The sequence below is a fragment of the Solanum pennellii genome, chromosome 1 (genome assembly GCF_001406875.1).
Source record: "Solanum pennellii chromosome 1, SPENNV200".
NCBI lineage: Eukaryota > Viridiplantae > Streptophyta > Magnoliopsida > Solanales > Solanaceae > Solanum > Solanum pennellii.
In genome coordinates this window covers 104,115,677-104,130,856 of record NC_028637.1, presented here as the reverse complement: position 1 = coordinate 104,130,856, position 15,180 = coordinate 104,115,677, and the positions used below count along the sequence as shown (strand labels likewise).

At 32.8% G+C, this 15,180-nt stretch overlaps 3 protein-coding genes and 1 pseudogene across 10 annotated transcripts in view; 3 read left to right on the top strand and 1 right to left on the bottom strand.

Moving 5' to 3' along the window:
- The window catches only part of LOC107013064 (tobamovirus multiplication protein 1-like), a 7,477-nt gene extending 6,604 nt beyond the window's left edge, over nt 1-873 (top strand). Inside the window, exon 11 of the mRNA XM_015213053.2 lies at nt 507-873. Coding sequence (XP_015068539.1) covers nt 507-599 — 93 coding nt within the window. The 3' untranslated portion in view covers nt 600-873. The remainder of the gene's footprint in view (nt 1-506) is intronic.
- A 953-nt stretch (nt 874-1,826) lies between these two features.
- LOC107030345 lies at nt 1,827-2,949 on the top strand (annotated as a pseudogene).
- A 6,718-nt stretch (nt 2,950-9,667) lies between these two features.
- LOC107008305 (ubiquitin carboxyl-terminal hydrolase 4-like) lies at nt 9,668-14,414 on the top strand. The gene is made up of 6 exons (XM_015207284.2): nt 9,668-10,024; nt 10,481-10,597; nt 11,384-11,482; nt 12,610-12,792; nt 13,316-13,497; nt 13,572-14,414. Exons 1-6 carry the CDS (start codon nt 9,908-9,910, stop codon nt 13,972-13,974), a joined length of 1,101 nt encoding a protein of 366 aa, XP_015062770.1. The 5' UTR covers nt 9,668-9,907; the 3' UTR covers nt 13,975-14,414.
- A 582-nt stretch (nt 14,415-14,996) lies between these two features.
- Nucleotides 14,997-15,180, bottom strand: part of LOC107007874 (calmodulin-binding transcription activator 2) — an 11,521-nt gene continuing 11,337 nt past the window's right edge. For all 8 annotated transcript variants that reach the window (XM_015206691.2, XM_015206692.2, XM_015206693.2 and 5 more), the window contains one exon: nt 14,997-15,180. This exon is cut by the window's right edge and continues 2 nt beyond it. The gene's annotated coding sequence lies outside the window, so the exon portion shown is untranslated.

The window sequence follows — 15,180 nt, the reverse complement described above, 5'->3', positions numbered from 1 at the left end:
GCGGGTGGGCGGGGATATGTGATTTTATGTGGTTCAAACTTAATTTTAACTTTGTAAAAAGTGAGAGAACATTATTTATTTAGATAATTTCATTAAAGTTATTAAAATATTGAAGATAATAAATGTAAATGGTTTAATAAAAAATAGTATAATTTTTTGCACGTTTTCTAATTTACCTGTAAAAGATAAAATTTTAACTCATTATTCTATTAAATTAATACAACTTAAAGAAAAAATAAATTTATTTTTAGTATTAAACATAACTAGAAAAAAGTATTAAAAAATTATGCAGGGCGGGTTGAAAATGAGAAAGTGTTGCCATGCAGGCGGGGCGGATTGAAAATTTTGAGGGTTAAGCACAAAACTGTGCTGCCCCTGCCCTACACCGTCCCGTTCCATTGGCATCCCTATTTATTTAACCTTTTATTTATCTGTGACCATCTCATAATTTTCAAGCTTTTATAGGCCTAAAAGATCTTTAACAAAATGATCCATCTGTTTTGTAGGTGGTGGAGATCTTGCCTTCTATTTTGGTGCTTTTTATTCTGCGCAAATTACCTCCAAAACGTGTATCAGAGCAATATCATCCTATCCAATAACTCATAGAAGAGCATCCCTGATTTTAGTACTTCACCGTTTTTGTTCAACGAAGCCCTTGTCATGCCAACCAAGTTGTTAAAGCCATCTTCATTTCTTATAATTTCTTTTTTGCTTTTATTGTTTTGGCACTCGTCTCGAGTGACGTGGAGGAGTTATAGTTTGATTTCAGTACAGTTCTGTAGAAGTCTTGAATTATAAATTATTAAAAGTGCATGTGACTTGTAATCATTTGGATAGAATTAGATGTTCGAAGTTTAAAGGCCTTCGGTTATATTCTGCGTCTTCTGATACAACTCATATTTGTTCCTTCTCATGATCACAGGTTTATTTGATATTTTTCTAAAACATTTTGAGACCAAGTGACTCGTTATTCTGTGTGTTTCTTTTGTTGGGCATTTGCATAGGCATTGTTACTGCCGCTGCAACAGAACCCAACAGAAAATAGGAAGGAGTTGTTTGGTACTTCAGTTTTAGCGTGGTGCCGTACCTCCTTTCGGATGATACACCGTTGCCCAAAAAAACTGTCACCACCAACTCACGTGGCTCCAAGACTTCTTGCATCTGTATGGTTGATTGTGCATGATCACTTCCGTTTTTAGAATTTGATTATCCACAGAGAATGTTGTAAAGTTGTTTCAACAATTTCAGATGATAGATTTTAGGTTTACTTAAAGGGGTAATTGGTAGTTAGTAGTATTACTTTCTTTAGATTCTTTGTTCATCTCTCTTTTATAATTTAATTACTATTCTTGTCGTGCATATTTATTTTTCCATGTTTTACTTATTCAGAATATGGTGGATGTATCAATCAATTATGCCTTGGTTCCAAAAGGTGAGGACGGTTATATGTATCCTCTATATTTATTCCTTTCAATTCCATCCCAACATATCAATTACATTAGAAGCCTTATTTGCGTTCTGCGGCGTTTTTGTCCTCCATAATCCTAAATAGTTAATTATAACAAGTAATTAATTTTCGTCACTGTGATGAGAAATCTGTTATACGAAAAGGTTTTTGTCAAGAATAGACAGATTAGATCTGTGCAAGGCTTTTAAATGCATAGATAAAAGAAAGAGCGCCAAGAAAGCTATAATATGGTCTAAAGAAAGTAACTTCATCTTTATTTTGGAAAAAAAACTAAATGATTAGATAATTGAAGGGCTTGTGGTCTTTGTAGGAATGGTACTTGTCTTGGTATACTCTATATACTTTGTGTCAACCTTTAGTGCCTAAAGCACACTCCACTCAGTTTTATCAAGTATCTCAATTCTAGCAAGTGCTTTCCTATGCAGCAATCCATCCTCACAATCTCCTTCTCCAAAGGAATCAAAAAGCAATCTGAATCCTATACCTTCAAAAATTAGGTCATTTTGAAGTACACAACACATACACACTGCAAACACAAAAGAAGAAGAAGAAGAAAAAAAAAGTAGTACTCCGTACTTAAGTGATTTTATAAAGGCATTTAAGAAGCTTGATATTATATGGTAAGAATTTTTCTTCGAACTCTTAAAAATGAAGTTTTGACTCTATAAATAACAAAGACAGAGTCTTCCTTAAACACCAATCCAAAAAGAAAAAATTCCTTCATTAATTGACATTTCCTTACAAGTTATAACTTTTCATCATGGCTGCTCAAAACCATGTCCAAATTACCATTCCTACAGAAAATCAAGCCCCTGAAGAAGATTTTGACCACTCTCAAAGAGCACAGTGGCTTCGAGCCGGTCTGTTAGGAGCAAATGATGGATTAGTCTCCATTGCATCCTTGATGATGGGGGTTGGAGCTGGCTCTGCAGGGTTGTTTGCTGGTGCTTGTAGCATGGCTATAGGAGAGTTTGTCTCTGTCTACTCTCAACTAGACATAGAGCGAGCTCAAATGAAGAGAGACAAAGCAACAAGAGGACAGAACCGAGAACATGAAGAAGGTAACAAGGAACAGCTGCCAAATCCATTTCAGGCAGCAGTAGCCTCGAGTATTGCATTCTCATAGGGTGCCATTGTGCCAATTCTTGCTGCTGCATTCATAGAAAATCATAAGTTGAGGCTTGCTGTGATCGTGGCATCGTTAGCATATGGAGCAATTGGTGCTTTCTTGGGCAAAAGTCCTATGGTGAAATCTTGTGCCAGAGTTTTGATTGGTGGATGGATGTCTATGGCCATTACCTTCGGCCTTACCAAGTTGATTGGCTCTACTGGATTGGAAATATGATTGAAACTTTATGTTCCTGGCCTGTACCTTGTTATAATTTAATCTCATCTAATCAAAATATTGGTACTGCTAGTTGACTTAACCTTTTGTGTAAAAATAACGCGAAGCATTCTCTGATTTTATATTGATCCTCCACTGATAATATTAGCTATGACACACAACCTTTTACTTATTCACGATAAACTCATCAAACTACACTTCATCATCAAATACAGTTAGGACTTGGGATTTGACTATATAAATCTTTCTGGAAGTACTCTATGCAAATCGTGTGACATCATCACAACAATCAGAATCCCCCTATACAGCTGCCTTATTTCTCTTTATTTTAACGCTAAGAAGCTCTGTTTCACTAATAATGCTTTGTTTTCCCTTTCCATGGTTATTCACTGACTCGACATCAGATAAATCAGTCTCCAAGTCACTAAAAAATCCTCACCAAAATCGTTATAAGATGAATTTTCATGTGCAAGTTGCTCTTTGTCATATTGTTTGACTTTGTGTATTCCCATTGTCTATTTTAAAATAAGAATCCGGGTGTTCAAAGTATATCTCATTCGCATTGTCTTTTCAGATGTTTTTTCTAACTGGACAGGCTTAAAACTCAGGTAGAAATCAATCTCCATATTTTACCAGACTGACTTTCCACACTATTGCAAAAAAGTTACTGAATCAAATGCATACGCACAAATCTTCGCCATCTTTTTAAACTCCTGAAGAATCAATGCGTCCTTATTAATGTAATCAATATAGTCTATGCTGCCACTGATGTCATGCGTGTCTGGGTCCTCAAGTATCGGGTCTAAACAAAAGATACAGAATAAATCAAGACAAGGGAAAATGCTTTGGCCTGATAATCACATACAATTTGCAACCATAACAAAGAAATTTCATGTTCAGAACTATACAAACTATTCGAAAAAGAAGTGCATCAAATCAGAGGTCAACAGAATATTGTTCTAGGTTGTCACTTTGATGATGTATTGTAATTCCATTTATGTTTGCTGAATCAGTCAGGATAGAAAAGAACAACTGTGGCAGGTTGATAGCTAGTGTAAAAATGTCATGGTAAGTCATGTTGAGGTCGAATAGTGAGAAATAGTTGTAGAAGCTTCATATAATTGTCCTCAACTTTAATCGGGATCAAGGCAATATGTCTACCATATAGTGAATAAGTAAAAAGGTTGCGTCAAGTCAAACATGGATAAACAATATGCACGGAGATAGAGAGAGCAAGTAATTAAATTGTAAATGGTTTTAGTGCTGCCGTAGCTTGAATTCTCTGTCTATTTATATCAACTCATATTTGTTCCTTTCTCATATTCACCAGTAACTGTTCTTCTTTTTCAGAAAACGTTCTAAGAGTCACACGTAATTATTCGATCTTTTTGTGAAACGTGTCGAGATCAAGTTGCAGTAGCACATTTTTATGTGTGTTTCTCTTAGGCATTGTTACTGCCATTGCAATCGAACCCAAACCAGAAAATAACAAGGAGTTGTTTGGTACTTCTTCAATTTTTGTGTAGCGCTGTGGTGGCGGTGTCATCATCATGTACCTTCAATCGGATAGTTGGGGGGCGTCATCACCCAAAAAAAACATCACCACCAACTCACCTGTCTCCATCTCCATCTCCCGTTGATAATGCAGTTCCGCCATCGCATATGGCTCCATTCCCAGTTGATGATATGGTTTCACCACCGCACATGGCTCCCTCTTTGGCCCCGGCTCCAACGACTTCTTGCATCAAGATGGATGATTATGTATCAGATTTGATCACTTCTGTTTTCAAGCGTAAAATTTCATCATACACACCAAATTTATTTCAACAATGTCAAATGATTGCTTTTACAGAGGATTCGTGCACTCCAAGAAAGTACCATTTTCTCTGAGCAAAATCAGGAACTATTGCAGTCATCGTCAAGGCTCTGAAGCATGATCAATTCTTAGCACATTTCATTAGATTTCTGTGATTCTTAAAGTTGACATTAACTTTTACTTAAACATTTTAACTACACTTTGTTCATTTTGGACACTTCATGTCATTCTGCATTGTGTTATATTGATATTTTTTTATTGAATTCTCAAAGTGCGTGAGTTGCACTGATTTTATTCGCGTGAAAACATTTTTTTTATGAAAATAAAATTATTTTTTCACTTCATCTTCTTCCCTCTTTCTCCTTCATTATGTATTTTAATTTTGAGTAAAACAAAAAGAATCATACTCAGTGAAAAAGATTAAAGAAGAAGCATAAATTGATCGAAATAACTTACAAAAACGATCTTTTTTTTTAAAAAAAAACAGATCTAAAAATTAACATCACTATCTCAGTGGAAAAGATGGAGATCCACCATTTCTGTTACTATCTTGCTCCCTCTCTTCCACCATAACATATTTTATATAGAATTAGATTATTAGTGATAAAAGAAAACATGGGACGTCATTGAAAAAAAAAATTGAATTTAAATCTCCTCAATTTTTCCGATGGAACTCTACTTTCCGGTGAAAAAATTTAGATATCATGAGTCAATGAAATGAATCCTAGAAAATAAAGTTTTTTCTTATTGAAATGTTTTTAAAATACAAGTTTAAATGATTTTTCTTTCTTCTTCTTATAAATTTTTTTATTTTTTAAACCAAATTTACACATGTCTTCTCATAATTTGCCGTCATGCCATGTCACCGGCGAGTGGATTACACACATTTTTAATTTTTTGCTGATTGTTAAATAAGTGTCAAAATGACACAGTGGGACATATTATAAAGTGTTTAAAATGAACAAAGGTAAGTTGGAGTGTTTAAGTGAAAGTTGATGCCAACTTTAGGGGCTAGCGATGGGTTCAACTTTTATCTTAATCAGAGTGTTAGTTGGTAGTTAATAGTAGGGTGTACAAGCGAAATCATAAAGTCAAACCGAATTGACGAACTAAATCAAATCGAAAAAATTGATTTGTGGTTTTATTATTGAAAAAAAAACGACAACTCTTGATTTGGTTTGGTATTAGAAAAAAAATTATCAAACCAAACACACACACACGCACGCACGCACACGCGCGCACATACACACACGCACACGCACACGCGCGCGCGCGCACACACACACTCACACACACACACAACGCGCGCACACACACACGCTCACACACACACGCACCCACACACACACAACGCACACACGCGCACATACACACACACGCACGCATGGACGGAAGCACGCACGGACGGATGCACGCACGGACGCACGCACGCGCACACACACACAATTTATTTTATTTATAAATAAAAAAATTTTATTTACATATAATCTACTTTATTGATATATTTTTAGTTTGTTTATAGTTTTCAATTTTTATATATTTTATTTTAAAAATTATATATATATATATATATATATATAAAATTTTATTTTATTTATAGGTAAAAAATAATATATATAATCTACGTTGTTAATATACTTTTAGTTAGTTTATATATTCAATCTTTATATTTTATTTTGTATTAAGATGCGAAGTTACAATTATATTGTTATAGTTTTTCAAATACGAAGTTAACAATTTATTTTGTAAATATTTTTTGTATTCAGTTCGCCTCTAGCCTTTAATCTTATTAATTTAACATAATGAACGTTGATATTTCAAAAATATATATTTTATACTCATGTGAATTTTACAGCATTTTCAAAAAGTTTTATTCACTTAACATGTTTTAAGTTTAGTTTATCAAATAGGTAAGTGAAAAAATATTTAATCGTTTTTTCAGATACCGTATAGTTGTAAAAAATCAAAAAAAATAAAAGAATAAAAATAACCCGAAAGAACCTAAAAGTCAACCAAAAAAATCAACTTTATATGATTTGATTTGATTTTTAGATTTAATAAATCGATATAATTAGTTTAGATATTTTTTTAATGAAAAATCAAACCGAACCAACCTATATCCCTAGTTAATAGTACTTACTCTCAATTAACTTTTTTCTTAAATTCTTTACTTAGTACATTTAGTTAGTATTCTTTGGATTCATATATATATATTTGTCCATTTTTAAACATATACTTGTACTGGTTCCTTTATAATCTAACATATACTTGCTCTGGTTTTAAAACAAGCATTGAACTTTAGCTTTATAATAATGGTCATCTAACCATAAATCCACTTTTTATATTAATTTGTACAAAGGATGTGGTGGATAAGCAATGATATCGAAGTCATATTAGGTAGGAGTAAATTTTAAAAAGTAAAAATTAAAGACAATAGTTAATTATTACCTTTTCTTTTTCATTTTAAGACTATCGTATGCCTTAATTTCTCCTTGCGCTATCACCCAGATTGGCTTAGTTTTAAAAGTTAAATTTTGTTGTTTTTTTTCTAGTTATATATAAGATAATACTTTTTAGGTAAGAAATGAGAATAAACGGAAGTTGAGCATCAACGTATATGTTTGAACTGTGTACTTTCCACCTAAGTAAGCAGCTTGACCTATTGGGTGAAGCTTGACATTTCATGCCACAGGTCACCAGCAGCACGTCTTTTTTAACCCCTAGGCCACTAAAATTATCGTTTCGGTCCTCATATATTTCGAGGTTCCATTTTTAAAAATAATAATTTATATGTTATTTTTTAAATTTAAATTATATGTACTATGAGTGATGATTCCTGCTAAGAAAATTGCATTTCAAATGAAAATAAACTTAGAATTTCGTTAGAGACAATTTAAAGAAATATGAACAGCGAAATTGCAAATTTCCTTGAAGAATCTTTTAGTGTATATTGCTTTATATATGTAGGATAGATCAAACTATTTTTTTCCCTTCAAAATAGATTCGAACCAATTGAAGCATATGGAAATATTTTTGATTTCTTATTTAATGATAAGATATTTCTATCACTCTGATGAGAATTTAAAATATAGTCTTAACTTTGAATAACATGTAATAGTTATTCTGCTATTCATGGTTTTTTTTTAATTAAAAGTGTTAAGAGAAATAATAGAAGTAGAAGATAATGATCTAACGAAAATACTTAATCATATAAAAAGACTTGATTCTTTTTCAATTATGGAATAATGTTAACAGTCCCTTAAATCGTTACCTCAGCCAAAAGAAGTTATTTTAAAATTAAAATTGATTAAATATTCTTTAGCTATATCACCATTTGAAAAAATGAATTATTAAAACAAATTGATTATGAAATAGTACCTAATAACTTCACATCTAAAAAAGGAGACTTCTTCCACCTAGGTAGAAAAATAGATTTTAACAAAAGTATATATGATGAAAAATAAAATATTAGAAGACCTCTCTTAAATTTTACTTTAAACTCCTAATGTTATTGAGACGGCCCTAATTATCTGCGTAAGCACCAGTCAATTAGGAGACTTCTTCCACCTAGTAATACCTGGCAATCTATTCCATAAATTACCTTTGATTTCTAATGTTAATATGAGATTATTAAAAACAAGTATTATTATTTTAAAAAAGTTAAAAATATCATAAATAAAAATTACGAATTTTAAGTAATAGTGATTGAATCTATACAGAGCACAGCACGTAGAAGCAATATTTGTCATATTCCAATTTTTCTTAATTATTGTGCAATGCACGTAAGAAGCAAATCATATCTATATCCTTTGTTTATTTTCCTCGTAGAAGATCATGACACATATAGCCACAGTAAATGATTTAGCATAATGAGAAAAATATATAGTTTTAAATAATAAATTAAATCAAAAAGAACTTGACATCATGGGATTGAGAATATATTAGATTTCTGAAACCTTTTCTAAAAGATGCATTGCACCAATTCTTTCTTGACTTCTTGTCTAATAATTTATTTGCCAAATAATTAATGCAAAAGGGTTATCACTAATCACCAAAGTGTACTTTTTCTTAAATAAAAAATTATTCTTATTGTCACCTCTTCTTCCTATTTGATCACCAAAATATATCTTTTTATTCTTACTTAAATAATCTATTAATTAAGTTGGTTTTGAAAAGTCAAAAAATAACTTCATTAAAAGTTGAGTTCTAACTACATATTAGGGAAGAAAGTGAAACTCACTAGCCTCGAAATATGGAGATTGACTAGTAAGTTTCGGATTATGTTTCATGTTTAAAATAAAAAAATAAATAAAAATAAACTACTAACCAACTTTACGAATTTCCCCATCCATCAAAATTAAATAAGTACTATTTATTAATATCCAATTTTCTCCACCAATATATTATTAATGCTATTCTGATGTTCTTCTTATTACTTCAATTCGTAATATCTATTTAAATTATATATAAATACTTTAAAAATCTAATTTTTCTTTACTAACAAAATCACTTTTTTAATTACATATTCTAAAAAATAATAATTAATATAAACGTTTATTCACAATATTCACATTAATTGATCTTTAGAGCCTATTTGAATAACTTATTTTGAGTGTTTTAAGCAAAAACATCCTCTTAACATTTTTATAGTGTTTGAGTAAAATCTAAAAATATTTTTAAGCTCTTAATTTTAATTTAAAATAATATATATAAGTCATAAGTTAAAGACTTCTCACTTATGTTAGATTTATAAGTTATAAGTAAAAGACAATCCAAATATGCTCTAAGTAATCTATTAGTTAGAAATAAGTCATTTAAAATTAATTATTTTGTGATAAATTATTTTATATATATATATTATATAAAATAACTTATATACAAATAATTATAAATAAATATTTATTTTATATATATATTATATAAAATAACTTATATACAAATAATTATAAATAAATATTTTCAAAAATATCAAATATCTCCAATAACACATAAAATAAAATAATTTTATATATTTATGTGTGAAATTATTAAGGTTGGGTCAAAGGTGGAGAGAGAAAATAGAGCCCAGATGGCACCGCCTCTATAAGCACGCCTTTGAGATGAATGACACATTCAGCCCAAACACAATCCAAAATTCAAAGTCACTCCCATTACTTCCTCTATAAAATTGTATTACCCAATTTGTGAGTGATGAAGATTTACTGGATTTGAAGACAGAAAGAAAAGAGAGAATCGTAAAAGCAGAATAGAGGAGTACTGGTATTTGGTTGATGGTCTCATGGGTGCAACGGGTTCCAAGCTCGAGAAAGCCCTCGGAGACCAGTTTCCCGAAGGTGAACGATACTTTGGTCTCGAAAATTTTGGCAACACTTGTTATTGCAACAGCGTCTTGCAGGTTTAATACTCTTTTCCATACTTTCTTCTTCTTTAAATCTTGTGATTCTTGATACTTTTTTTTTCCAGTTGATGGGGGCGTTGTGGGTCAAAATAATTTTAGTTCATAAAATCTGGGTTTTGCTGAGATTTCTAAATAACGATGATTCCCACCTCTTTGGACTTGTTTCATTCTGATGGTTTTAATAATTTTATGAATTAGTTTAGTTTGGATTTTCATATGGAGGTTGTTTAGTTGTGTTGCTTTTCTATTAAATCGATTTACTCTTTTTTTTTTATGAGGATTATTTGGATGCATAGTTTTGCAATTTGATGTTTTGATTAGTATTTCAAAGAAGAAATTCGTCCTTAGGTAAATCAAAGTCCAGTAATGAAAATTACATTCGTGAGTAATATTACACTTCATTGTAGCATCCGATGTGATTATTGATTGTTCCTTTTCTCTCTTTTGGTACAGGCTTTATACTTCTGTGTCCCCTTCCGTGAGCAACTGCTAGAGTATTATGCAAATAATAAAGGTCCTCCAGAAGCTGAGGAGAATCTCTTAACTTGTTTGGCTGAATTGTTCTCACAGGTAGCAGATTCAATCCGAATGTGTGGGCTTTCTATCTAATGAATGGTGTTTTGAATGTTTGAGTATTCTGTTACGTTGAACATGAATTTAATAATTCTCAGTAAAGTAATTACCTTACTTGATAGAAGTAATTCTAGAGAAAGGTTTTGTGTCCTCCATATGGCATGCTTAATTGAGGAATTTGGCTAGTCTAGCCTTAAATGCTAGCTATCTCTGTGTCATTGAATCGAGAAAATGTAAAAGGATGATAAATAAGCTGAAGAACTTCGACAATTGTCGACTTAATTCCAATCAAGTGCTAGTTCAGTATGTTCAGCAAGCATATTCCAAAATTGTCTTATTTTGGTCTGAGGAAATTCAATTGAGCGACGACAGTAGCATAAGATTTTTACTTTTCTCAATTGAGAAGACAAAAACACTATTATTGGCTGAGCTAGGATGATGGTGCTTGTTTAACTGAAGAGTCTAACCAAATTCCGAAGTTCTAGGGAAGTAAGAAAACAAAGACAACATTATAGCGTAAGAAATATATAAGAACTTCAAACTTTCTCTTCCAAAATCCCTTTCCTTGAACTTTTGTTTCTCTCTCTCTTGGTTATGTTGCTACATAGAAGATTTTTAGCTATTTCAGACATGAAAATGAGGATGTGTTGTTAATTGGTTTTGCCATAACTAGGAATTTTTTACCTTCAACCAGTGTGTACGAGTGAATTTTCTGTTGAACAATGATTATTCAAGAGTTTTCATCAGGTTGTAGGCACATAAATCGGGTTGTTTATCGTGCAGATAAGTTCACAGAGGAAGAAAACAGGTGTTATAGCTCCAAGGCGCTTTGTACAAAGAGTTAGGAAGCAAAATGAACTTTTCCGAGGTTACATGCATCAGGTACGTGTTTTTCTATACATTTATGCATGCTTGCTATTTGGTGGAAACCATTCAACGTCTATGGAAGAATCATTTTTTTGTTAGATCATGAAGGAACAAGTCACTTCTTGATCAGTTTTTCTGACCATGATGTTCTTGTAGGCTTCAAGTGAATCTGAATGAGCCATCACTATCTTTTAAGATAACTTCACAGTGGTGACCTATAGCAAGAAACCTGCTTAAAAGAAAATAAGAAGAATGAAAGAAGGATTATCTGAAACAAGAAAGAGAATACTCTAAAAATTTCCAAACTGGGAGATGTGCCATGCTCACCTTTACTTTAGATGCATAATTAGTCCTAATATCAGTTTAAAATGAGAAACCTCTTATACGTTACGTTGATTAAAAATAAAAAGAGAAACATCTTATATTGATCCTAAGTTCATTTATGTGCTTTACAGAAGTCATGAACCGTTTGAGTTACATTAATGTTATACTGCATGTCTGCATCTATTATTTAACCTGGAGCATCTTCAAGCTACTGTGACCTGTATGCCTTGATACAATGTATTTTCTTGTGGTTTACGTGCTTAGTGTTTTAAAACTGGTTTCGTGACAGGGTAGTGAAGTTTTTACCTTCCTACTTGCCCAAATTGTGCTTTACCTGCTGAAACCACGCCATATCTTTATTGTTAAGTTATTACATTCTTTATCTGATCATTTACATAGAGGTGGAAAACAAGCTTCACTTGGGTTTTATGTGTGGGTGGTTGCTAGAGGAGAAGAACAGATAGGAGGATGAAAGAGAAGAGTTAGTGTCGCGATGCTTGTGTGCCTAATGGCACGGGTAATGATAATGAGGAGGAGAAGAAGATATAGTTAGGAAGGAACTTTGTTGTAAGTCCTATATTACCCTTAAAGGTTAGATATATCTGTTAAAATTACGGAGAGGTAAGTTAACATTCTTTTTAACGCGGAAGGGTTTTACTACTATGAACAATGGTTTAGGCAGCAAAGTGTTCAATTATTACGATGATATGATTTCTACTCCATTGCTATCCAGAATCATTAGGACAGCTACATACAAAATCAATTCCTACTTTATCTATGTTTTAATAAAGTTGATTTTTGGTCATGCTTTTGCTCAGGATGCCCATGAGTTTTTGAACTTCTTGTTGAATGAACTCGTTGATATCTTGGAGAAAGAGTCACAGGGAGCAAAAAGTTCAGCAGCAACTTCTCCTGAAAAAGTCTCAAATGGTACATGTAATGGTCATGCGAATGACGTTAAGGAGGAGCCACTTGTTACCTGGGTGCACAAAAATTTTCAGGTAAACTATCTAACTGTGTTCGGAGTTTATCTTTCTTCTTGTCTATAAATAATCTGAGGATGTCAGTTTTAGCAACTGCATTGCAGCTTCACAGGAGGTAGTGAAGGGAGAAATCAAAGATCTCTCTTAAATTTCTGTCAATAAAGTTTCATTTATACTTTTATGTGAAAAAAAGGAAAAAAAGTCATGGTTTGTTCCATGTTGGGTATATTTGGATTTGTATCTCAGTGGAGGTGCTTGGAGCAGGACTAGGAGGAAAATGTGAAGTTCTCTAAAAATTCTATCAGTGAAAAATGTGTACTGTTTGAAAAGATTAGAGTCAAGGTCCTATATTGGTCTTCTGAATTTCTATCTGATGCTTATGGATTTCTATCAGTGGACAAATTCATATATGTTAAAATTATTAGTGCTTGCTTCACTCCACTTGTGATGCAAATTTTGGATCCTAGGATTTTGCAAATGGTGTACTACTTTCTAGAGGTAGTGGCTGCTTAACTGATTTCCGTTTTTATATGAAACGCAGGGTATATTAACCAATGAAACAAGATGTTTGAGGTGTGAGACAGTCACAGCTAGGGATGAGACATTTTTTGATTTGAGCCTTGATATTGAACAAAACAGTTCAATTACAAGCTGCCTAAAAAATTTCAGTTCTACAGAGACCCTCAATGCAGAGGACAAGTTTTTCTGTGACAAGTGTTGTAGGTAAGTGCCTTCACCTTTACCTTTTTAAATGATTATGGTGGACAAAATTTACTCTTTTTTTTTTTTGAATTTAGCTTGCAAGAAGCACAAAAACGGATGAAGATAAAGAAACCTCCACACATCCTGGTCATTCATTTGAAGCGCTTCAAGTATATGGAACAACTAGGTCGCTACAAAAAATTGTCTTACCGCGTTGTGTTCCCTCTGGAGCTAAAACTCAGCAACACCACTGAAAACACAGATTCTGAGTATTCTCTATTTGCTGTTGTGGTTCATGTCGGAAGTGGGCCAAACCATGGGCATTATGTTAGTCTTGTGAAAAGCCACAACCACTGGTTGTTCTTTGATGATGAGAACGCGGAGATCATTGATGAGTCTGCTGTTCAGACCTTTTTTGGCTCAGCTCAAGAGTACTCCAGCAATACAGATCATGGCTATATCCTCTTTTATGAGAGCCTTGCAGCAAGCAAGAGCTGAAAATAGTACTCACATGTTGAGACCTAACTGTTGTGTATGCGTCTGCTCAACTTTTGTCGTGTTTAGCTTTCCCATGGTTTATTGGACCGGCTTAACGAATGTTTACGGTTCAATGTTCGAGACACAAGGGGTTGCTAGCGTTTTGACTTGTTTTAACAATAAAGAGATGTAAATCTTGGTATAGAAACTTTAATGAGATGTCTGAAACTGTTTTGTTAGCTATGTAACTGCAACAACTTCCAGTGAACTCCATTGGCAGAAGGAAAGCAGGAATAAGTCAAGTTTCTCCTTTGTGTAATTTCAATCTGAAAAACACTGCTGATGTGTTGTTTTTTGTGGTGCTGAGATGCACATTCATGGAGTATGACTAATGCTTGATTGCTCCTTTTCTTTCTTACAACATTCCCTGTATAGAGTTAATCTAACACACTTCTCTTCTACTCTAATTCTCGATTCTTTCTTGTCGTACTGTGCTAGAATAAAGTGAAATTTGAACATACTTCTCTTTGATTATTTTCCTTTTTTTACAGCATGCGTGTATAAAGTTAATGTAACACGTTTTCCTTTTATTCTACTACTTGATTCGTGTTTTTGGTATGTGGACCCACTTGGTTCTTATCTATGCTGGACATCTTAGATGAAAATTTTCATGAACTTCTCAACTCCAGTAGAAAGTGTAATTGGATGGCTTGAGTCTACTGAGTACGTTTCTTGGAAGTATTCTTGATAAGCTATGAACTGAAAATCTTCTGTATAACACAAGGTGCATTCCGAAACATATGATGGATATTTTTCACGAAACCATGCCAATAATTAAATACTAGGTGATCAGCTCTCTAAATATGTATATGGTTACCTCATTATCAACATTCTGACCGACCTTACAAAATTAGTGCGATACTAAACCTAGCAGAGATACACAAAACTAATGATGCAGCAGACCTGCGTCTAGAATCTCTAAAACAGTTTTTGACACTTCAACGCTCGCTAAAACTGTATAAATTGGTAGAAACGGCGAACACTAGGAAAAAGGAACTTTGGTAAATATTGATGGCTGCACATACTAGCATTTCTTTTATGTTTACAAAAATTATAAGAATCTAGAGCAAATTGAGTTTCCCCTCAAGTAACTTCATGGTGCAGAATTAGTTACTATGTTCTATGTATATACAACGAATCAACTGTTAATTGGCTAATCAAGGGGGG

Excerpts from the sequence above, each read along its gene's own strand:
- LOC107008305 (XM_015207284.2), top strand. The coding sequence starts at position 9,908 with ATGGGTGCAACGGGTTCCAAGCTCGAGAAAGCCCTCGGAGACCAGTTT. Across the intron at positions 10,025-10,480 it reads ATTGCAACAGCGTCTTGCAG|GCTTTATACTTCTGTGTCCC; the intron begins GTTTAATACTCT and ends CTTTTGGTACAG. Across the intron at positions 10,598-11,383 it reads TGGCTGAATTGTTCTCACAG|ATAAGTTCACAGAGGAAGAA; the intron begins GTAGCAGATTCA and ends TTTATCGTGCAG.